Source organism: Cimex lectularius, unplaced genomic scaffold, assembly GCF_000648675.2.
Source record: "Cimex lectularius strain Harlan isolate CLEC.00 unplaced genomic scaffold, Clec_2.1 scaffold5, whole genome shotgun sequence".
In the NCBI taxonomy this organism is placed as follows: domain Eukaryota; kingdom Metazoa; phylum Arthropoda; class Insecta; order Hemiptera; family Cimicidae; genus Cimex; species Cimex lectularius.
The window spans coordinates 887,036-910,884 of NW_019392993.1; the positions used below are offsets into that span (position 1 = coordinate 887,036).

A 23,849-nucleotide genomic window follows, 5' to 3' on the forward strand; every position below is an offset into this window, starting at 1 on the left:
AGGGATAATGAAAGATGGAGAGGGTTTAACGAAAAACAATTTGTCATACTTCGGCCATATTTTACTGGAATAAACTTTACAATGTAAGGGAAAATATCATTTTATACATTTTTTGATTTATTTCAGATATTCTCGAACACCGCCGCTGGGGCGCGGAGGAGGGGGCGGCGATAGCGGAGAGAGGAGACTTGGTGACGGTGTTCCTCTTTCTGCATCTCCGGCCCCTCTCAGCCTTTGCTGTAGCAGTCGAAGGTCTCTTCCGCCCCAGCCGACCCAGCAGCCAGTTAACAGCCACCACCTTCAACATCCTCCTACGATATGGTGAGTAGTAGAGTCTGTAGATACCTTTATGACAAATAAGAAGTAGATTATACAAATTTATGCACAAACAATACATATTCCGATAAAATATGTACCTACAATCTCTTCAAACACAAGCTGAACTAAAGAAAATAACGACATTAAACGGACTGATTTTTTTAATCACAGTTGTGTATAATATAAAGAACCTCGTTACCCTTGCATTATTTCCCATGTAGAATATAATTAGCCACAATTTTATTTAAAATTGACCGGCGACACTTGTCCAGACCGGACAGTAATTTACTTCAAACTCAGAATCGCCCGTGCGTGTGTAATGGGAGCCCTGTGCACGAAGGAAACACGTGTCTTCTATTGGAAAAGTAATTTTCCTTCCGGCGGCGTGACGGACTCGTGATAAACCCCGGCATCCACGCACATTCATTAAGGACAAAAGGACGAAGGCTGGCCCAAACCCCCGCCCACCTTTCAACCAACTTCATCACTAACACATCATTCAAATAGGCTCTCAAACTAGAAAATTCCGGAAAGTTTTCAAAACATTCCCCGTAAATCTAGTTGAACATAAAACTAATATACCCTTTCCGACAATAATATATATTATCCTTTTATGAACAAATAAATCAACTTGCAAAATGCAAATCTCCAGATTTTATTTTTGAAAACATTACGACTTGCAATCACTGGTTAACTGTTAATAATCACAAACTACGATAACCTCGATAACTTTTATTTTTGTATTTTTGCTGTCAGCCACTGCCATAAGAGCCAAATTTAAATACTCAATTGAACTATTTTCCTCTGAAGTTACGACAAAGTTCGTCAGGTGCTTACACCTCAAATGCAACAAAAAAGTTCGTATGAACCATGGTCCGATTCTCAACTTTTTTGCAGATATTCATCAACACTATGTTTTTTCCAACTATACAAGGATTTTTTCATAAATCTACTCATAGCTCTTGAATTATTAATTTTTAGGTAAATCCAAAAAAAAGCATTGAAAATAGAGTTAAATTTCCCTTAAGAAAACAACCTTTCAGAACTTTCAATTAAATTTTTGGTAACAAACGACTACATCTTTCTAAATCTTTCAGAAACTGCTAAATATAAAATTTGAAACAAAAACTAAATTTACAACCTCATTGGAAAAATTCAACGTAGAGCTTGGACAATTTGAAAACTTCTTCGCTTAATAAGTTTTCTGGCGGTATTCCTTTTTCTTTAATTACATCGAAACAAAATGCAGAATTTTTTTTTATTAAATGGGAAAGAATTGGTGACGGTGTGAAAAGAAAGAGTGGAGTTAATCTAGTAATTCAACTTTTTGTCCTGGCCAAAATGTAGTTCCCCCCCTCAAAAAAAAGTAAAGAGAAATAATAAACATAGCAAACAACCAAAATAATAAAAATTGGACAAAATATATACGCTAAACACACAAAAAAGAACAACAATACCAAAGTTGTAAAACCCAACTTTAACCTCCCGCCGCCAAAACAAAATTAACTTAAAAATCAAACAAAACAGATAGAAAATACATAATAAAAATAGTGAACAATGACGTTGAAATTTTCTTTTTTTTCGTGCTATTATATATTATAATATACTATGCTAATATATTAATATTAGGTTAAAGTTGGGTCTAAAATCAATTTTTTCGTTTGCACCCAATGTCTTTATTAACCATCACGTTGTTCTATTTGTTGTTATTAAGTATGAATATAGTATTTTTTATCTCAACCGAAAACCTTACATAAAAAAGAATAATGAATTGAAAGAAGTAACTTGGTCGATTGACCACTAAAACATAATTTGATTAATAGTTAAATAAGTATAAATATTAAATCGTATCAATAGCTACTCGACCTACCATTCGAAAACGTTCCACAAGGCAGCATCTTAGGTCCCATTCTCTATTGCGTATGTATTGCTACCAAACTTTATACAGTACCCCTCTGTATTACGTTATATTTATTATTGTACAGTAGTCACATATGAAGACGATACTGGAATCCTCTCAGGAAACCAGACCCCGAGTTTCAGAAACAACAAGGACCCTGTAAAACAAAAAACTTCAAGAAAAGGACGATCAGACATAGTAAAATAAATCCCATGACCTTCCCTAAAAATAATATGCTAAATTTATCTTTTTTATTTTTCTTATTATCTATATTCTTTATTTATATATTATTTTTCTTTTTATTTATCTAATATAACAATAAATTACAAAATTACAAAACAAAGTATGTATAATTTCTGTAGACTATGAAGTACAATTGAACCAATTGATTTAAAATTCATACTTTTTTCACTTATTAACCTTAAGACAAACATAAAGTTTTATATGTTCATTCTCCTGTTTTGTATATTTTAAATAAGTATAATTACCAAGCATAGCAAATGGAGGATCAGGTCTTCTTGGACCAATCCTCCTCTTTGGAAGAATGGTTGAAAAAATTTAAGACCAAACTCAACGAAACTGAATTCCAGCTAATGCCCTTTACTCATCGCCGAATCTCATCCAATATACTACAACTCATTCCCACTTCCAGCAACGCTATTTGGGACTTTACGTCGACTGAAAATTTACTTGAAACCCAGAGAACTCTCATTATAGAAAAAAAAACCTCATCGGCATATTACTACAATCAATTTGAACGGACGGAATTGAACCAGTGGGGGCTCATCCAAGAGTTCCATCTTCCAAAGAATCCAGTCACTCCAGTACGAAACGCTTCGAACCACTGCCCAAACTCTCCAATTCATATCTCACCTTTTCATCCGCACAGATTTTAAATCCCATTTGTTTCCGAATTCGCAAAAAGTAGGTCACATTTCCATAAAACCTTGGACCAAAATCTCAACCCTTTAACCCCGAACCTTTCTCGACAAGCCTGCAAGGTGCCTAAAGCGCCAATGTCCCTGCGGTTTTCCCCCTAGTGAAGATAGTGAATTTCTTTATGCTAGACGTGTAACTAATGCTCCACTCTTGTAAAATAAAATTCAATAAAACGAGCGGAGTTCCTTTTAATGCTCTAGCGCTGTTGTGGCACAATTTTATTTTTTATAAATCTACAATAATAATATAATTTTCTAATTTTTTATTATTAAGAATAAACATTGATTCGTATCATTTTTTAACCTTACTGAAGTAGGTTAGGTTATGAGCTGCTGCAAAAATATGCATTTCCTGTTACCATAAATTAAATGTTAGCATTATTATTATATGGCATCTTGGTATTGTTTAAATTTTATGTCGAAGTTATTCGTTTCTAATTCTATTTTATTTAAATATCTTACTATAAATATATGCAAAACTAATGATAAAAGGAATTCATATTTTTCAACAATATTTTTACTTAAAAGAAAACATTATAACAACTATTGCAATCATATGATTGTCTCCTCACAACAGTAAATAATATCTATTTGTTTGCAAATATCTTATACAGGGTGAGTTTAACTTCTATTTCCCCTGTATTTTTGTACAAATTAAATCAGCTAAAATGGTAAATAAATAGTTTTTTGTTAAAAAAATTTCGTTTTTTCGAAAAACACTGTTCGGAAATAGTTTTTTTTGTGTATAACATAACAATAGTTGGATCAAATTAAAAACCGTTTGCGCCGTTGATTTAAAAAAAAATGAGTATCTTGCGATTTCAGATAGTTAAGCCCCTTTGTATCCCGCTATCTTGGAGAGGTAGATCGAAACTTATAGTTCATGAGGAACTAAATAAAACAATTAAAAGTTTACGTGTCTCGGGTTTTTCCCCAAAAACGCCCCAATAAAAAAATGGAGGGCAGAAATTAACTGACCCTGTATATGAGCATTGTGTATAGTACTATGTATATCTGTACTGTGTATATCTACTGATTTGAAAAATTTATTACACTATGTCAGACTTGGTATTTTCTCCAGCGTCTTCCAGTTTTACTTAAAACACGATTTACTTGAACTCAGTCTGATAAAAACCTGGTCTGGCGCTGTGAGCGGGACTTGATATATGTCGGTCGCCCTGTATGGATTAAAGCAATAATTCTTCGTGTTGTAGTCCATTGGAAAAACAAAAAATAACAACTCTCGTTTAAGTGTAAAAAATAAGGAAAAATAGAGAAAAGGAGTAAAATTCTATTCTAAAGTTGTGCATTAAACAGTTTGTGCGGTTAATAGATAAATAAAAGAAGAATATTCCATCTCTTTTTCTCTTCCTGTATATCTTATGTAATATGTCATTATTTTATAAATATGTTTGTATAACATTCATACTATTAGAAACGGTAGACATCGATGGCATGTTTGAGAAGAGAAATATTAGTTATGATTTTATTTAATCATAGTGAGCTCAGACCAGATACCCGGATGCAAAGATATTGGGAGGAAAAATCCCTCAAATCTGTACTACCCCAAATAAGGTAGATAGCCTTATTGCGTTGAAAACTCTCAAGAAAATGTAATACAGATACTCAGGCTTTTCCATCTTGCCGGTGCTTTTACGTGATCAAAAATCAAACAGCCGAGCGTAACGCAACCCTTTGCCGCAAGTAACTCCTTTTTACGAATCTTTCAAAACAATATTTTCACATTTCGAAGCTCGACTTAAATTTTGTTGAAATGCAGAGACACATACATTTCATAAAGGGAAATTAATTCATTCATAAACAAATGATAGTAGCTAAATGATTTTTTTAACTGACGATTCTATTCAAAATTTTACACAGTAATTAATTTTTATCAGTGTTAGTGAATATCGTCTAACATGACAAAAATTTTCAAAAAAGCGAGTTACAGTTAAGGTACAACTGGAATTGGCGAGGATGACGAGGCTGTGCTTATTTATTAAAACACTGGTTGCTATAGAGACCAAAAAAGCTCATATTAATTGATATATTGATGATCTGAAAACTGAACAATGACAAGCTTTTTGAGCTTAACTCTCTGGACTCTCGTGTACATTTCATAGGCAAAACATGCAAATTATAAACAAACAATACAGCACTCATTCTTTAAAACATTTTTACTTTCAACCTGCCATTCAATACAATAAAGCGATGAAGTATTTGACATTCCATGATTATATTAACTAATCAGATAAATTTAATGTAAAAAAATAAAAAACATCCAAAAAATAAGTTGGTGCAGAAATTCTTTTTTGTTTTATAAAAAATCTATTAATTGATTAGCTACACGCTTGTTATATTATAACCTGTAATTTATTTCCTAGGGGAGTCACGCATAAATAAAGCAAATCTAATGTGATTATGACTAAATAATTGTTGTTTGAATTTATTCATATATAAAGCAAGTAAGTAATTTGACTTACGACTGTGTAACAAATAATAATTCGAAGATATTATTATCGACGATTACGTTTTCGTAATCGGTGCAAATAAAGTGTCGAGAGGAAGACAGCTCTCGAGTTGCGTCATTCTAACTGATAAGAAGTGATGTGTAAACCGTTCAGTCGCTTTTTAGAAATGAGGATGATTTTGTATTTGTTATTTTTTTAAAGCGCCGACCGGTGAAATGAAATCATGTCTGCGGAAAAGTTCAAAGCTGTCGTTTATACTCCGCTGGAGCCCTCGAAAGCAACGTCAGCAAGGTATTTAAGATTTTATTTTTCTTTAATTTTTTAAAAATTTTATCCCGATGCGTTTCTCAACCTTTTCTCGTCAAAATCAAAATGAAACTTTTCTAATAATGGCATAACAACACAAAACGAAGAAAATAGATATGCAAAGCTAGATAACAGTTTTTGATAATGATAATAACTTTTCTTCTTTTGAGTGTATGCAGAGAAAGGTTGCGCGATTTGTCCCACCTAATTGAAGGATGCAATTCCTTCTCTCCGTACAGAGATCGCGCAGAAATACCTCCCGATTTGAGAATTGTGCTTGAGCATGACAGCCAGTATTTGGGTCCGCTGTTTCGATTTTTGGAGGATACGTGGTTGTTCACTTGTATATAATTATAATAGTTTGTATAACTGGCTGGTATTGAGGGTGAAAGTATCTATTAGCGTCAATGCATTATTAGCGAGATTGTTTGTTGTAAGAGGGTCGGTGGCGGAATATCAAGTACTCCACGACCCTAATTGAATGAATGATATGTAAATAGAAATTAATGTAATTAAGAATGAACGACTATAGGAAAGGATTTGGAACTGCATGCGTTGGGTGTTAAATTGACCTAGTAGTCGACATCACCCCTCTTACGGAGCCCCAACTTCGGTGGCTGGACGGATAAGACTGAGGTCTGCCCCGGTCTGCCAACACTCGGGGTGAGTGATTCTAGGGTCTGCCGGCAGTTTACTGTAAATAGCAAAAGGTGGAATTACCGTTGACTACGAGAAGCGAATAGGGTCAACTCGGTTTGTACGTACATGAGCGGATTTGTTCCTATAAAAATCCAAATCCAATATAGGGTGACTTGCCATAAGTGTCCAAATTTTCATGTGTTTTACTCACCATATGCAACAAAAAACTTTCTATAAACCCCTGTCCAAATATCAACGGTAAAGAAGCAATTTCGGTTTTTTGTTTCTTTTTTAATTTTTCGACTTAGGTCCACTAAATCCACCGACTTACTGACTGTAGAAAAATATGGTTTGTTCCACCTGAGAAAACGTTAGATTTTCTGTAAGGAAACCTATTTACTTTACAGAATTAATTAAAATATTCTGCACGAAAAATTCGATATTCGATTAGAAACACCTCATGAAATTTACACACACACACACACACACACACACACACAGATAGATAGAGAGAGAGATAGATAGATAGATAGATAGAAAGAGAGAGAGAGTGAGAGAGAGAGAGAGTGAGAGAGAGAGAGAGAGAAATTGAGTGACTGAGTGAGTAAGTGAGTAAAAGAAAGAGAATGAATAAAATATATAAATAAAATCAAAAAGTCTGGCAAACTTAGGTCGGGAACGACCTATCGTAGAATTAACGAGAGAGAGAAAGAAATAATGAGTTAATGATCGAGACATTTTCTTGACAAAGACATCTAACTTATAAGATATAATTTTGCAGTTAAACGTCAAAATCTGTCAGATTTGACGTCTTACGGACCTATAGGGACCAATTACAAATGCCACTTACCATAAACTGATTATTACAGCTGATTCCTCATCATAATTTTCATGCACATGATCCTGAACTGGTAATCAGTTTACCTTAATTTTTACTTTTTTAATTTACTGACTCTCAGAAAATTAGGACGTTGCTTAAGGGCGGACTGTGAATTAGAAAAAATTAAATTAAGACCTTAAATTAAGACTTTTTTAAAGAGTGTTTTAATTCTTTTTTAATCAGTACAAGGTCTTAGTTTGTAAATTTATTACACACATTTTCAATAAATTATAAGCCCATAGGAGATAAAATAGTGTTCTGTCTGGGAGCTTGACCCTCCCTCGAAGATATTTGAGATAACTTTTTATCAATATTTTTTAATTTTTCTCTAATGTCTCTTTCATTTTCCAATAAATGTAATATCTGTCAAAGATTCTGCCAACTTTGCCACGCCGTTGGCGTTTTGTTCAATGTTTTAATACTTCTGCAAATATAATTTCATTTTATTTATATTTAACTTTTTCCCCTCAACGGATTTATGAAAGTCGTAACAACCGATGTAGCAAATCGGAATAAAGTTTAACAAAATCACAACTATCCATGGTGAATATTTTTACATTTTTCCCAGAGGGCGTATCTCATCCGAACCGGCAGGAAGCTGCGGAGGGATACAGCGCAACGAGAATTTTCAAATCTGCTGAAACAGAAAAAAAGTCATTGAATTTCAAATTTAGACCGTTATTGCTGCGATAGATGGGATCCAAAGATTTCTTATCAAGCCTAAAATAGCAAATGACAATTGTTCAAACGTTATACAAATCTATGCGTTTCTACTTTTCAAATATTTAAATAATATTTCAACAACGAACAATATTTTTAAAAATATGGTTGATAACATAATTAATGTTGAGATAAATCCTATGTGCGAACTACTCTCCCGATAGGTATATTTTATTATGATTTGTATTATTATATTATGTGGAATGGAGAATTAAAACTTTAATTATACTTCTAAACCAACTTTATTCACTTTCCTCATCAGGAGGGAAATCACGAGGCCAATGGCGCTATAACCTTCTGTCAGGAAGTATTTAAAATGAAAAGCAATTGGTCTAAAGGGTTGGGATCAAGTTCGAAGGTTTCATGGAGGCGTCTGTAACGATACTTTGCAGTTTCCAGGACAAATGGGATTTCATTTGCGTGGATGTGGAAATAGATGAAGAAAGAGCATGGGAAGTAGAAGAATTTCGTTCTGCAGCGACTGGATGGGAGGTTGGAACAGTTGGATGAACCATACGGTTCAATTCTGTACATCCAGATTTGTTCTATTAATGATAGTATAGATGTTTATTTTGCAGTAGTCTTTTGAGTTATTTCGTCTGTGCAGTTCTTATCTTCTAGTCGAGTTTGGGGTTCCAGGTAAGTCTTTTGTCTGAATAAAGTCCCAAATAACATTCGACATTGGTTGCAGGGAAAGAAAAAGAGTCATTTGTAGGAGAGGTACGGCGATGGGTAATGATGATTTACTGGGTTTCGTTGGCTTTGATTCTCTATTTCTTAAACCTTCTAAACAGGAGGTCCTGGAGGTTGTTGAAATTCACTACTTGTGTCTAGAATTATTAAAAGGATGAAAATGTTATCTGCCTGGGAAGTGCTCACCGAGATTAATAAGAATGTATACGGAATATAGAATAGGACCTAACAAGCTGCCTTGCGGAACTCCTTTTATGATATAGTGTATCTAGAAGCTATGATACAAATAATTTTTATTTTTAATGTTAAAAATACAGGTGATAGTTATAATTAATGGAGATGCTTTAAAAGAAAAAACAGTGTTTGCTGATTAGGGAATGGGACAAAGGACGAAGCATTTCGGAACACCTGTTTCGGCTTAATGGATGGGGGCATAATAGATTATTAATTTTGTTGAAATGCTGATCATTCAATGCATCAACAAAATAATGCATTTATTGATGAATTGTGTCCAATTTTATGTAAATAAACAAAATTAAAACAGACAAAAAAATTCCTGGTTGTTGAGTTCATTTAAAAACATTCTAAGTATAAAATCCTTTCCTTTTAGATATACTTAGCCTGAGCTTGATTGTTATATCGACACTATTTCATTGTCATCAGAACAATTATTATACGTTCCAACGGTAGTTAAACTCTACGTTTGTTTATCAGGTAAATGTTTACTTTGTAGTTTCGAAGTGGCGAGTACAAAAGAACAATGTACACCGAACAATCCGTTTTGACGCGAAGTTTGACGAAGTTCTACACAATACTCGATTCGAAATATTTCCGGTATGGCAATAGGGGGAGGGCGGTTTTACGGATATTTTTTTTAAATATTTTCTTAGAGGGTGGTATAAAAATTTCTAAATTTGACTCCTTGTATATACAAACAGTTGAAAAAGAAATTATAAGAGGATTCGAAATATTTTCCTCATATTCATCAAAATAAATGTGTGTATTTTAATGTTTTAATGTGATAGTAAAATTGCAATTTTAAAACACAGAAAACTCCTCCGATAGCGCATCATGAAATGCTGTCAAAAATTTCTTCAATTGTTGAACTTTTTTTTGTAAAAAATATTTTATTGCACGTTTTCATTATTTAATCATTAAACTGTCCAGCTTTACATTTCTAAATCCAAAACGCGTGTATCAGATGGGAAGATAAAAAACCAACTGAAAAATTAAAAAATAAATTTAAAGTAATAAAAATATAAAGTTCAATTCAAAAATAGAGAATATATCCGTAATAAAGATTATGACAATTCATAATTACTCATAATTTTTAATCACAGACCCTCTCCAGAGTTTAATATTTGAAAAACTGTCTTTATTTGAAAACAATATGGATGTAATTTTTAAAACATACAAAATAACTTTTACTCGATTTAAAATGATGTTTAAAAGTTTTCTAGACGGTGTGATTATTATGTCACAAAAAAATCTATCATGAATGATTGTTACTTTCCTAAAGTGTGTGTCACACTCGAACCAGGTCATTATTCATCCATCTTTCATAGGAGAAAGGGATTATTAAGAATGTCCCTATCGGAAAATGAAAATCGATAGGACCGTTCCATAAATTCTAGTAAGAAGGATGATTTATACTTGTTCTAAACGCCCTCGCCCTTCCGATTGGATTAAATCTTAATTGATTGATAACAATTTTTCGATTTTTGTTTCAGGAGGCCTGTATCGCAAGCACCGTCACCACCTTCACCATCACCATCGCCTCCATCGCAAACAACAACATCCACACCGCCAAGGTAATAAGAGAACATTTTCGGGAGGTTTGTTTATTTAGAAAATACGTTGTACAATGCGGGAATGAAATGTATGGGAAAGAAGTTCAGTGGATTTAATTAATTTATTAACACAGTTTCTATGTTTAAATTATGTACTAAAAGTAATTCAAGCGGGTTTAAGATATTATTAAAGAAGATGAGTTCGAAAAGGGAGGTCTGGTGGAACATATATATATCATTATGATTATCACTGAGGATCCTTAGGATTTCCGTCCATCTGATACTATCTATCTCAGAGAAGTACTAAGATGCTTGGAACTTGTCTGTGAACCTCGACAAGAAGAAAATTATTGTATTTTTGAGAGGAGATAGATTGGATGCAAAAGAGCTGGGATCTATAGAAATCAAAATTCTGTGGTAGTAAACTTATACAAATTTTTGGGTTTAATGTTGGCCCCTAAATTATCGTTCAAACAACATTTTATAGACACTATGGTACTAAAATGCCCTTTACGTAATTTAAAAGAAAGCTTAACCATAGATTCGATTGTCTGCAAGCTTCAGAAGATTTTTATAAATAAAATTATTTTTTTATATATTGCTCTGTATTCTACTAACACGTTTCTAATCTTGAGTAATTATTCTGCCTTCCACTGCTCTAGTGCCTTTCTTCCATCGAGTATGAATCAACTTGATCCATTCGGTAATTACTCCTTTTTTTGAGGCAATTTGATTTTACGGAAGAGTTCTTGGAGAAACGGGCTTGTTGATTACCCATATTTTCCCATTGTAAGCCATATAAACACTCAATTGCATCGCATCAAGGACAGTCTAAGTTTTTATTTCATAGTTGAACTGTCACATTGGATGATGCATAAGTATTGTAGACGTATTTTGAAATTCACAAATTTTTTTGTTCTACTAGTCAGAGATTTAGTAGATAAAATTTTACTAGTCGGAGTAGATAAAATCTGCAAGTTGTGCATTGAGTCAAAGTTGGAAAATGTAAAAGATCAAGAAGCCAAAAATACCACCTTGTGATACGCCTGTTATTATACTTTTTTGTTAAGCTGCTCTGTCAGGCAGATTCAAACAAAAACCTATTCTTTAATTTGCACGTATCAATATGGATTCTATATTTTTTAACTCGATGGGGATTTTTTCAGAGATGTGATAAATATGAGGGCAGGAATGAAATGTCCAACAAAACTTTGGAAATGTTTGGCCCAAGCAATATCAGAAAAGCCGCTGCAAAAGCCTTTTTAACCAACTTTTTTTTCAGAAAACCGGTTAACCAATTCGAACCATTTTTAGCTGTTGAAGATTATCTTCTGTTGAAGTTTTCTAAAATTGAAAACAAAAAATTTAGTAAAAAATTTTTCTTTACTATGGAGAGAGGTATTCACTACTCATCTGATCTGAATGCAACACATCACTCAGCTCTAATCGCCAAATTCCTCAATTCCCCTCTTTCTCTCCCACCGCCTTCTAATCTCCATACTTCTAAAGTTAAATACCAAATTAACCGCCTCCTAGTTAAGAAATCCCGAGGACAAGACCTCATAACTCCCAAAATTCTTAAAAAGCTACCTAAAAAGTAATTGCATTCATTACAACCATTTTCAATGCCATAATCCGCACAATACACTTCTCCATTCAGTGCAAACTTTCTCTCATAACCACAATTCCCAAACTAAACAAATTCCCTGGCAACCCATCCTCATAAGCCTTTTATAATTCTAGATAAATGCTTTGAACACCTATTGTTTAAAAGATTAATCCTCAACTCTGATAAAACTATCCTCGTCCATCAATTTGGTTTTAGACCTTTGCCCTAGAAAATAAGCTTTTTCTAGCTGTTACAGACGCATTTGACAAAGACAGGGTATTCTTCCCCACAACTATTATCTCATCCTGAACTCCTTCCTCGCGAATCGCTGGTTTAAGGTGAGAATTGGCTCTGAAATTTCATACATCGAACCCATCAAGGGCTGCGTTCCTCAAGGGAGTATCCTAGGACCAATCCTGTGCATACCACACCGCTGGCATATTTACACAACCTAACACCCACATCACGAACTTCGCGAACGACACCGCAATCCTCTCATCATACTCTCGCTCTATCCTTGCTGAAAAGCAACCCAAGACCATCTAGACCCCAATACAACTTTTAGCTAAATGAACAAAAGAGCCGGCACGGGACGTTCACACTTAGAAGTACCTACCCACCAGTGCACATATACTGTAAAGTAATCCCTCCATCCAACCAAATCCGCGACCATGGGTTTTACTTGGACAGCAAACTTACATGGAACATACACATAAAAAGACAACAACTGTGCCGAAGGCACGAATAACTCAGTCGCCTACTTTGACCCAAATTACAAAGAGTTCACACAACAAACCAACAATATACGAGACACTAATTAAGCTGATTTGGGCTTTCGGAGTCGATCTGTGGGACTAAGATGAGCCGTCCAACTATCAAAGAATCCAATCCTTTTAATCAAAAGTTCTCCGTCGCATCCTCAACGTTCCCTTCTACGTCAGTAACCAAACCTTAAACAAAGCCTAGATATCTCATTCTTGACGGAGATGATCCAAACACGATTCCTCAACTTCCACTCCAAGCTCTCCTCGCACACCAAACCACCAGCTCAGCCCCTCTCTTCAACGTCCCATCCTTACAACCCTAAGACCGTGGCATCGTGACCTCCTATAACACATACACACATACCTAAACATCGACAATCCTGAATATTGACAGTACCAACAATGGCCGGCGTCTCCCTCATCCCCATGAGACCATTTATTGAAGGTTACCAACAAATTGTTAACTGTGAAAAGTTTGGATAGAAACGTAATAATAACAAATAAAAATAATACTGTGAATTGAATTATTTATAACGTGCAAAATCCCTCTTTTTATTTGGTTTAATTAAAGGAAAGGTACATCCATATTTAAACAACTTTTCCTGATTGACGTCATTTCACAGAAATTCTAAAGGTTTAAAAGTTTCGTTTACGAGAGACTAATTGAAAAACTAAATATTCCAATAAGGTCTTAAAACAGATAGAATTCAATGTTTCCTCTGTTATCTGATCTGATTTATATTTAATACTGCGTAGGAAACGCGCACAATTTCTCAAATTTTAATCACAATTTCACAATTCCCCGTAATGTATATCTATTTCCGTTGGATATAACTGTTGAAACAAATGGCAATTTGGTTCAGACAAGAACAGTGTTTATTGAACGAACAAAAATTGTCCGAAATGGAGGTTTAAAAATATATAAAAAATGAAATACTAATTAACGTAAAATAATTTCGAAGGAGAAAATTTACCTTCAAGAACTCATCCGCTGCCCGAATCTTGTTGAAACCATATGTGAAACCATATTTTGCCAGCCACACCAAAATAATCTAAAATTCATTACAATATATTAATTTACATTATCAGTTTCATAAATAATTGATACACTAGCTAAAAGAAAAATGTATACTTACACTAATTGAAAAAATTATAATAATAATGTTAAAAAACATGCAACACACAGAAGAGGAAACAATAGGTATATATGTAATATTCTATTTATTTCTTCTGTTTGGATTAGATACCATTTTTATTTTTATACGATGTCGTCAAAATAAAATTACATTATAAAAATGTACAAATTAAATGCGACGTATACATGAAACACGCGAGAAAGTAGACACGATTTTTAAATAAATTAAGAAACAGTTGAAAATTATTGTTAATCAACTCCCTCTTGACTTCTGCCCAAAGTTTGCACATTTAAACTTCATCCGATGCTACGCTTCCCGACAGTTTACTCGATTTTGAGTTTCCGATAAAAATGTAAGAGAAACTTAAACAAGAATGTTAAAAGAATGAGTAATATCGGATAAAAGGTGGGCCAAGGTTTGGATTTCCCTATATCTTTCCTCACAAGTCCCTTTAATTGTTAGATCATCAAATAATACGAATTGCGGAAATTGTGAAAAAATTTGATAGAAATGAAAGATGCTATATGATGAACAATAAATTACCTCGGAATATTTCTAATACCATAGCGATAAGCGACATTTAAAAAAAATGCTAAAACCAAACCAGCCGAAAACGCTCATTGAAAAAATCTATTAACTAAGCAGTATGTACTATTCCAAACAAATATTCCTTGTTTGATAGTATCTCGAGAATTATCCTATGCTAGATACCATACAAACAACACACAGGTACTTAATACGAGAACTTTTTTATGTCCCAAACGATTTTCTTTACTCGGAGACGGGACGTAGTACCTTATTCTTAAATGCTCATCCAGAATATCGCCTGCAGTGCAAACCATATTCAATGAACGGTACGCAAAGATCTTGATTGAGACTATCAGACGAAACATACCCTTGTTGAGCCTAAGCCAAACTATAAGTATTTATTATTTATATTTGTAGCCTAAACATATTTGTGCATATTAACAATGTGTTCACAATGTTTTTTTTTTGTTCACTCTGTCACAAAACTAACACTATTGTTAGTGCTGCGAAGGATACATGCCAGGAGAAACCAACCAATACTGGCACTCAGTGTAAGGGAATATGAATCATCGTTTCAATTGTTTTTTTCTTCTTTTTAATATGCTGAACGGCTAACTTGATTCCTTAGCGCCAATAGAACTAGCCCAAGGGAAATTAGATAGATGTTTGACTGAGGAAAAAAGATCTTGATTTCAACTAGGCGAGAGAGGTGGTTCAGAAGAAATCGTAAATAAAAATAATTTTAATTAATTGTAATTTTCATCTAAGGTCTTTTTTGAGATGAATAAGCTAATGTCATGAACTGGATTCGAACCCACGACCTTCGGCTCAATACGCCGCTGTTCTAACCACTTGAGCTATCGTGGCGTGGTTAGAGCAGCGGCATATTGAGCCGTGTCACTAGCTTTTTCATATCAACCAATACATTAGATAAAAAATATAATTAATTATAATTATAAATACGGTCAATTATGGTTATAAATTGATATATGGATTAAAATAAAGTAATTAGGATACCGTTAGGAAGACATTGTTCATCATATTTTTTTAAAAGTTAAATAGTTTATCAAAATATTTTTTGTAGTTGGTTATTTCCGATCATTTGTATTTTCCTGTCCTCACAGTTTTGGTTTCGTCACTCTTTGCACTCAATATGAAGCATTAACTAGTATGGCATAGTTAACAAATTGCTAACATGATTTTTCAATTCATAGGCTTATGATCAATCAAAGAGAAGGGCTGAGCTGTCTGACACATTTTCTAAACCAATTGTTCACATCATTTTGACTTTAAATTGAATATGTTCGTGTAAATTCTGACAGCATGAACATGAAAGAAGACGATTAATAATGTTAAGCGAAGCAGAAGTGATCAATTCTGGTCTAACTGTTGTCAACAGATCCAATCGAGCTGCCTTGTTGGTCCAACTCGATTTCACAATTCGAACAAAATTAACAATTGGATTATTATTGACGTAATTTATTCTCCACAGTGTTCTAGACTCGGGAGTGTACAGCAGATCCGGACCCAGTAGCGAAGCGCCTTCGACATGTTCGTCTGGGATGGGGAGCACGAGCGGCGCGGTGCTGCCGACGGCCCAGGTACAGGGTGCCACGTCCTCACCAGGAGGCCAAGCGGTCCCGCAGACGTTGACCTTGATCTCCAGGAGACACAGCGATGAGACCGGTTCTGCCCCTGAACAAACACCACATCGAAGGGTCATCCTGCAGCAGCAACAGTCGGTTCCAGTCACCCAGGCCGAAGTGGCCAACAATCAACAAAGGGTGTTCCACAGATCTAACAGCCGATCTGATATCATAAAGCAGTGAGTTTTATATTTATTATCATAACAATTGCTTTATTTAAATTAAACAATGAATCGTTTTACTTTTTATTACAAGTTAAAAAGTTCTTATTCTGTTATTTCTTGTTTAATGATTATTATGCATTATTAAATTATAATATTTAATTATCTTACTTAAAACTCTTACTCCGTTATTTGATCTTACATCATCACGAGTTTAATATTTATTAACATTATCGATAACATTATCACAAATAGGACATAAAATTATATCAGTTGCCTCCGTAACATTGGCTGATGGACTTTGACCAAATTCTTAAAGCTCTTTAACTGGTAAAAATTTATTTCGAAGTAATTAAGGAGTAAAAGTATATAAGGAAAGAAGCCATCCACCTTTACTGGCTTCAAGGTCACGGGTATCAGGTGGTTCCGACGGATCTCAAGCTCACCTCTTCGTCAACTCCCCATCCAACAGTTCACCTAACACGTGCGGTATTTGCTACATTCCTCACAAGAAAGTGTTTCCCCTTTAGTTCAGCCCCCAAAAGGTCTTAACGGCGGCAGGAGGGGGGGGGGGTTGCAGAGAACGGAAGAGATTTACGGAATTAACTACCTCATCTTTCCTCGCTCAACGCAGCAGTGCACAGTTAATGGGACGTAGTTGGACATTAGATATAAAATCATTCGTCGCCGGTTGGACGCCCACTACATTGTCCGCTTGCCTTCGAGGGGCTTTCAGAAAGCAGGTGCGATTCCCGCGAGGTCGGGATGTAATTCGGAGGCCATACGCAAGTACTTTGGTCCACGGCTACAAATGAAACACAACCTCTTTTCAAGGTACCCGCTAGGGGTCTCACCCCTACGCTACTGCGAGTCCTTACCCATGCAGCTAGGCTTGAACTTGGAACGAAAATACGCTGCCCCACAGTTCAAATGGCTATACACCCTCCCCCGTCCGTATATATAAATATATATAGACAGGATCTTCTACGCTAACCCTTTGATGCAGCACCCCCCGTCCGAGGTCAGCTCGCAAGCCAACAACTCCCTTAACACCTCGAGGACTACACGCATAGTATTGGCGTCCTCGCACGGTGTACGTTTCCTTGGCCCTATCGTCCAAATGCATGCAGAGGATGCTTAAGGCGATCATGCGCGCCAGGAAATTCGGGCAGCTTGTGCTTTAGAAAGTGCGTCACGTTCTCAAGGCTATTATTTTGTACCTGGAAACCTCCCTTGCAAACAAAGGTTGGGAAGGGTCTGCTGGAGACTCCTAGGAGCACCCGCTGCACAGTCCCAGGATTTGGATTGAGAAAAAAGGGAATTTTCGAGATGCGCTTGCCCTCTACTTGTTCGTTCAATGTTAACCTTCTTCACATTACAGCTCAGCGAGACTGATCCATCTATCTCTCTTCTGCGGTATCTCTACAACGAGATCGTCCAAGAGGCAACCACCCCACGAAGCTCCGGGCACGGCAGCGTCCAGGGCTTCGCGAGATCACCTTTTCAGGATACACACGCTCTACTCCGGAAGCCAACCGCCCCAACCGTATTGTAACATATCCATCTCACTCGCTCCTCCTCTTGTAGGCCTCCTCGTAGATGAGTCAGACTCTAGACACAACCTCTCTTCTGCGTCACGTCGCGTACAACGACTCCAAGGGGAGCTCACCATGCCTGAACTCCTGGCCCAGTCGTTCCCAGGACTTCACAACCTCACCTTTTCAGAATAAACCTGCTCTACGGAAGCCAACTGCCCTTTCGCATTCTTCTCATAGCCACGTGAGAATGATCTACCCCCTTCTGCGGCATCTCTACGACGAGATCCTCCAGCAGGCAACCTCCCCACGAGCTCCCCCCCAGGGCATCACAAGCCACCTTTTCTGGTTCACCCCAGAAAACAACCGTCCCAACTGTATTTGCTGCATCTCCTTTCCATCGAACGAACAGGCTGCGTTCCTCTTTTTGTTCAGTCTCTTAGTGACCCTAACGGTGGCGCCACGAGTAGGCAGGCAAAAGGCCGCTGGAACGGGATTGGTTATAAGTTGCACTTCACCGTTCTCATCCACCATTCCTTACGTATTCGGGGGACTCCGTCAGCGTAGTCTTTGTCTCCTCATGCGCTATATGCTTCGGCAGTCCGATCGCTCCGTCTCCTGCGAGGTCGGGAGGATACTCGGAGGCCATACGTAAGTGCGTAGCGGTTGGCCACCGAATTTTTTTGGTTTCGGTGTGTGAGCCACTGGAAGATAGAATGACAGACCCAAACAGTGAGGACAGGCCAGTTTGTCCGGAAACGGCCGGGTAATCCAACACCTCGCAGATCTCAAAAAGAAATCTCGCAAAAACCAAAATCAGAAACCGGGTGTATGTTATACATACATATAACGGAACTCGTTTCAGTAGACTGATGGTGGAATTCGGATGCGCTTTGAAGAAAATATTTGATGAAAAAACAAATAATGCTTAACAAATATCTCTAACAATGATGGAAGAGCGGAATATGTAGTTCATATTTTAAAATGAAGATCTTTATTGAAAATCATTAACAAGAAAGGTGTTCAAGCAAATCGAATGGAGACTATTTTACTGCTCAGTAGAACCTTATAGTTGTAAATAAAACACGGATATTAAATAATTCTGTTAACCAAATGTACGGAAATTATGTAAATATGGTTTTCAAGTTTTACATCCTACACAAAACTTTGCGCAAGGATAGGGAAGAATCACTTGACAGTATCACCCGGCCCGATCCCTTAACAGTGGGTTGTCACGCAAGGAAGGGGTAGATATTCTTACTAGTAAATATTTAGAGCATTCCGCCCCGACGGTTCAATTTATTCGAAGCTTTGTGCGTCGTTTGTAGCAAATTAACAAATTCACATGCGACATTTCTGTTTATTACAACATTCATTGTCGGATTGAAGCTAGGGGATGAAATAAACCGACAGCGAATTCGAAAAGCTGAAAGAAAATAACTCGGATGTTTCCAGGTCTGTCATTTCTAGGCAATATCTTTCCAGTTTCTGCGATATAAACGTTTCCATACAGACGGCCGCATTGCTCGGCCAATTCGTATTCCTAGTAAATGTATAAAACGAAAATGATATTATTTACCGCCCTTCAAGCAATTCGTGCTATTCGTGCTATTTATTATATAAAGGGGGGAGGCACCACAAGACTCTCATTTAGGACCACTATTGTGCCTTTTATTTATTAACGATATTGATAATTCCGATTCTTCTGTTAATTTGCGTCTTTTTGCACATGATCTTAAAATTTATCGTGAAATTTCGAGTGTTCAAGACATAATTCTCTTAAAAAAGTCTTTTTCAGTCATAATTCGATGGTTTCATAAAAATGATTTGATTATAAACGCTTCAAAAACCTACGACTTTTGACCGTTGCTCTAAAAAATTCTACTTTATTTGTAATATTAACAATAACATTGTTTTAAATGTCAATTATATTAAAGAATTAGGACGTTTCAGATCAATCTGACCTGTGCACTACATGTTTTATCGATAGTAAATAAAATTTTAAGTTGATTTACATCAAATGTTTCAATATTCATAATGTCAATAATATTATAGCTTTTAAACAACTCTATTTCTCCTTTGCCCATTATAATCTTGAAATAACTTCTCTTGACTGGTCTCGTTATCTTCTCTGTCAGAAACATTCAAAATAAATTCTTTAAATTCATCTCCTTCAACTTAAATATTTCTTTTAGTTCGTATAATATTTTTTACCTCCAATCTGCTCACTTATTTTCATTACAATCTCGTCGGGTTTATTTTGTTTTTGTGTTTACTTATCTATTAATAAAGAATAGAATCGATTGTCCATTATTACTGTCTCACCTAAATTTTCCGAATTCCACTCCATAATCAACGACTTTCTTCCATTTTCTTCGTTCCTCACATTCCTCATCTTTATCCTCCTCATTCTGGCATCAACCACGCCAGAAAATAGTTAATAACTTTATTCAGAAGTTTATTGAATAATAGATAAATTGAATAATTCCTTACAGACCAATAGATCATACTTCCCAGCTATTAAAAATATTCAGGAGATATTTACTATTTTCTTTTTTTATTATAATTGGAAGTGGTAATTCTACCACACTCAATCTTATACAGTTAGAGGAATGAAGATTGATCTGATTATTTATTATGTAATTATAATAAATTAATGATTATGTTTATTTTCTAATCTATATATATAGGTTTTTAATTATTACTTTAATCTTTTACAATTGTGTAATTTACTTTCTCAACTATTTTGACTTCTTTAATTATAGTTATTACAAATGTATAATTTTTTACTTTATTCATATGGAAAACGTTTTTTAAGGAGTATTTTAGGTATCTGCCCTTTTAAATAAATAAATAAAATTAAAAAAACATATATTTGACGGATTAACACCCAAGGATTAACTTGGTTGAAAGTACGTACAAAACTTTTTAGTCGTATGTGTACACAAAAAGATAGGTTTTGGATAAAATTAAACAATTCAAAATCAAAGAAAAGTAAAAACAATCAAATATTACAAACAATGGGCGATATTATTTGTCTAAATATCTTTTTTTGTGTTTTTTAAGTATAAACACCCAAACTTTTGCCACTGAGACTGAGTCATAGAATATAGAAAAGTCATTGTTCTGTTTAAAAGATTTTTTATATATTGGACGATTAAAACAAGCGACAACCCAACACCAATGAATAAAACCGGAAGCTAGCTAATTTCATAGCTAGAAAATTTCATGTTGATCATGAAAATTAAGCTCTTCGTGCATTACAAATTTTTCAAAATTGTAATATTTTCTAGTCTTTTAAAGATCTAGTAAGAAATAATGACATTTAAAGTAAAAAGTACATAGAAAGTTTATAGAAAAGTTCTTGACACCGTAATTTTGTTTTCTAACACGAATTCTTGACTTTATCAAATAGTAATACAGAAAAACCTCTATCTATTTCACTACTTTTATCCTTTTTCGGGTGGTGTCCTTTAAAGAGAAGTTTTCATCATCTGATAACCACAGCCGTCTGCTATGTACAGATGCTACTATGTACATTTTCCATGACTTTATATCCTTTTTCAATTTTCTCTCTTAGCGTTTGAGAAAATTTAATTTATTAGCTAATTTTCTTACACTAGGTCTCCCAAATTTTTCTTAAACATCAAGCACTTCTTTACATTATTTTAATGTGAACCTTTCGCGGGTCGGAGACATGTTAACATTAAAAAATTGAACTTAAATTTTATTTTTATTTAGTTATTATTCGCTGATAAGAATGATGAAACAAAGTAGTAATATAATTTTAGTATTCGATACGTTTATTAGTAAGTTTATAAATGTTTAGAAGTTTGGTCCGTACAATCTCGCGCTTTCCAACTCGTCAGGCGCAATTCAACTCTGGGCCGTGTTAAAGGTGTCCGTTTTGTCGATCATTTCGATCAGCGCATACACGCACAATTAAGAGTGGTGATGAGCTTTTAGAGGTTGGGCCGGAATGCGCTTGGTTAAGCATAAACAGCGAGAACAGCCGGACCATAAGCAATCGATAATGATCAAACTGCTCACAACTGTTCATTACGTTTCGAATCAACAAGCATCAATATTCAGAATGTTGAAATCGTTCAACAATAATCAGAAAGCCTCAATTTTTGCAAATCTACTCAAACTCCAAACAAAATTTTTAATCAAATGTATTGGGATAATTCGATCCTGTTTTAAAAGTGGTTAATATTCGAAATTCCATAATAAAAAAAAATTCAGATTTCATTTCAATGTGTGAGTTTTTTAAAGTGGTTTTGTTAATTCCTCGTTATACCGTGTTATTCCCTGTTAAAAACATTAATAAAAGAGACTGAGTTTGTCTTTCGCTTTATTTTATTCTGTTATTTTTGAAATATCACCAGTTCATTAGAAAAACTTTGTATCAAAGCCGCTTACTTTAAATCTCGAGAAAAATCGGGAAATTATAAAATGAAATAAATCCCTTGCCGAGATAGAGTCAGAAAACTGAGGGTTTCGTACTTCCATTTATTGTATGGTCAATCTAAATGAAGATTTTCCACTGAATTTTCTCTCATTGGCAATTGTATAGAAAAACGGACGATTGTAATGAAAACCGTGCTTTGCCTTTGAAGGAGGAAACGATTGTTAAAAAAAAGGAAAAGAAAAAAACACTAGTGTCGGGTCACCTTTGATCTATGCCGAACATCCTTCTAAAGTCTCCCCGAGGATATTTGAATTTCTAACGATTCCTATTTATTTTATACGTAATACATAGGAGGGAATGGAAATTCATACCTTTGTCATGCAAGTTCCAATTGAAATTAATTAAATGGCAAATTAAATGAGAGCATTTATGCTGATTCAAAGCTTTTGACACTTTTTTTATATGTATGTTTAAAGATAAAGTTTTTTATCTATGTACCCAATTGATTTGTTTTTTCATTATTTATTTTTCTATTTATTACTACTAGTTGTATTAAAAACAAAAATCAGATATGCTATATTGAAATGTTGACTTTATACTAAAAAATATATTTTATTTTAGGCACGTTAAAATAATTCAGTAACTTATTTTGTTAGTTTATGTTTCATTCAATAATATTTTTTTAACACAATAATCAACAACGTAAATCTTGCTTTTTTTCCAATGGCTGCAGAATCCTCCGACGCAGCGTTGCGTTGTTTAACCGGTTTGATATAATATTTATTCTTCAAGAAGAAAAGTAGAAAGCTAAATCGCCAGTGTAAAGAGCCATGTTTGCATTATTTAACGCGATGTTGTATCAAGAACAAGATGGGTCCAAGGATACAGCCTTGAAGAACACCATCAGCAATTTCGCGCGGGGTAAAATGGAAACTTTTAGAAATAGGAGTGTACTATTTTTATTATGTAAGAAAAGAAGTTATATCTCATCAGCCTGCATGCACTATGTCAAACAGAAAAAAGTTTTTTTTTTTTTTTTTTTTGTATCTCGATCAAAACAATGTTTCCAGATAATAAAGACTAGGATTAAATCGTCTACTATTCTGGCTAGCTAATATTTCTTTAATATATGAATATAAGATAATATATATATCGCCAGTGTAAAGAGCCATTTTTGCATTATTTGACGAGATGTTTTGTTAAAATATATCAAGAACAAGATGGGTACCAGGATAAAGCCTTGAAAAACACCATCAGCAATTTCGCTCGGGGTAAAATGGAAACTTTTAGAAATAGGAGTGTACTATTTTTATTATGTAAGAAAAGAAGTTATATCTCATCAGCCTGCACGCACTACGTCAAACAGAGAAAAGTTTTTTTTTTGTATCTCGATCAAAACAATGT

At 34.8% G+C, this 23,849-nt stretch overlaps 1 protein-coding gene across 1 annotated transcript in view; it reads left to right on the plus strand.

Annotated features, from left to right (window-relative positions):
- The window catches only part of LOC106666140 (inactive rhomboid protein 1), an 80,021-nt gene that overhangs the window by 25,167 nt on the left and 31,005 nt on the right, over positions 1-23,849 (plus strand). Inside the window, exons 4-6 of the mRNA XM_024229648.1 lie at positions 127-321; positions 10,596-10,676; positions 16,185-16,517. Of these exons, the coding sequence (XP_024085416.1) occupies positions 127-321; positions 10,596-10,676; positions 16,185-16,517 (609 nt within the window). The remainder of the gene's footprint in view (positions 1-126; positions 322-10,595; positions 10,677-16,184; positions 16,518-23,849) is intronic.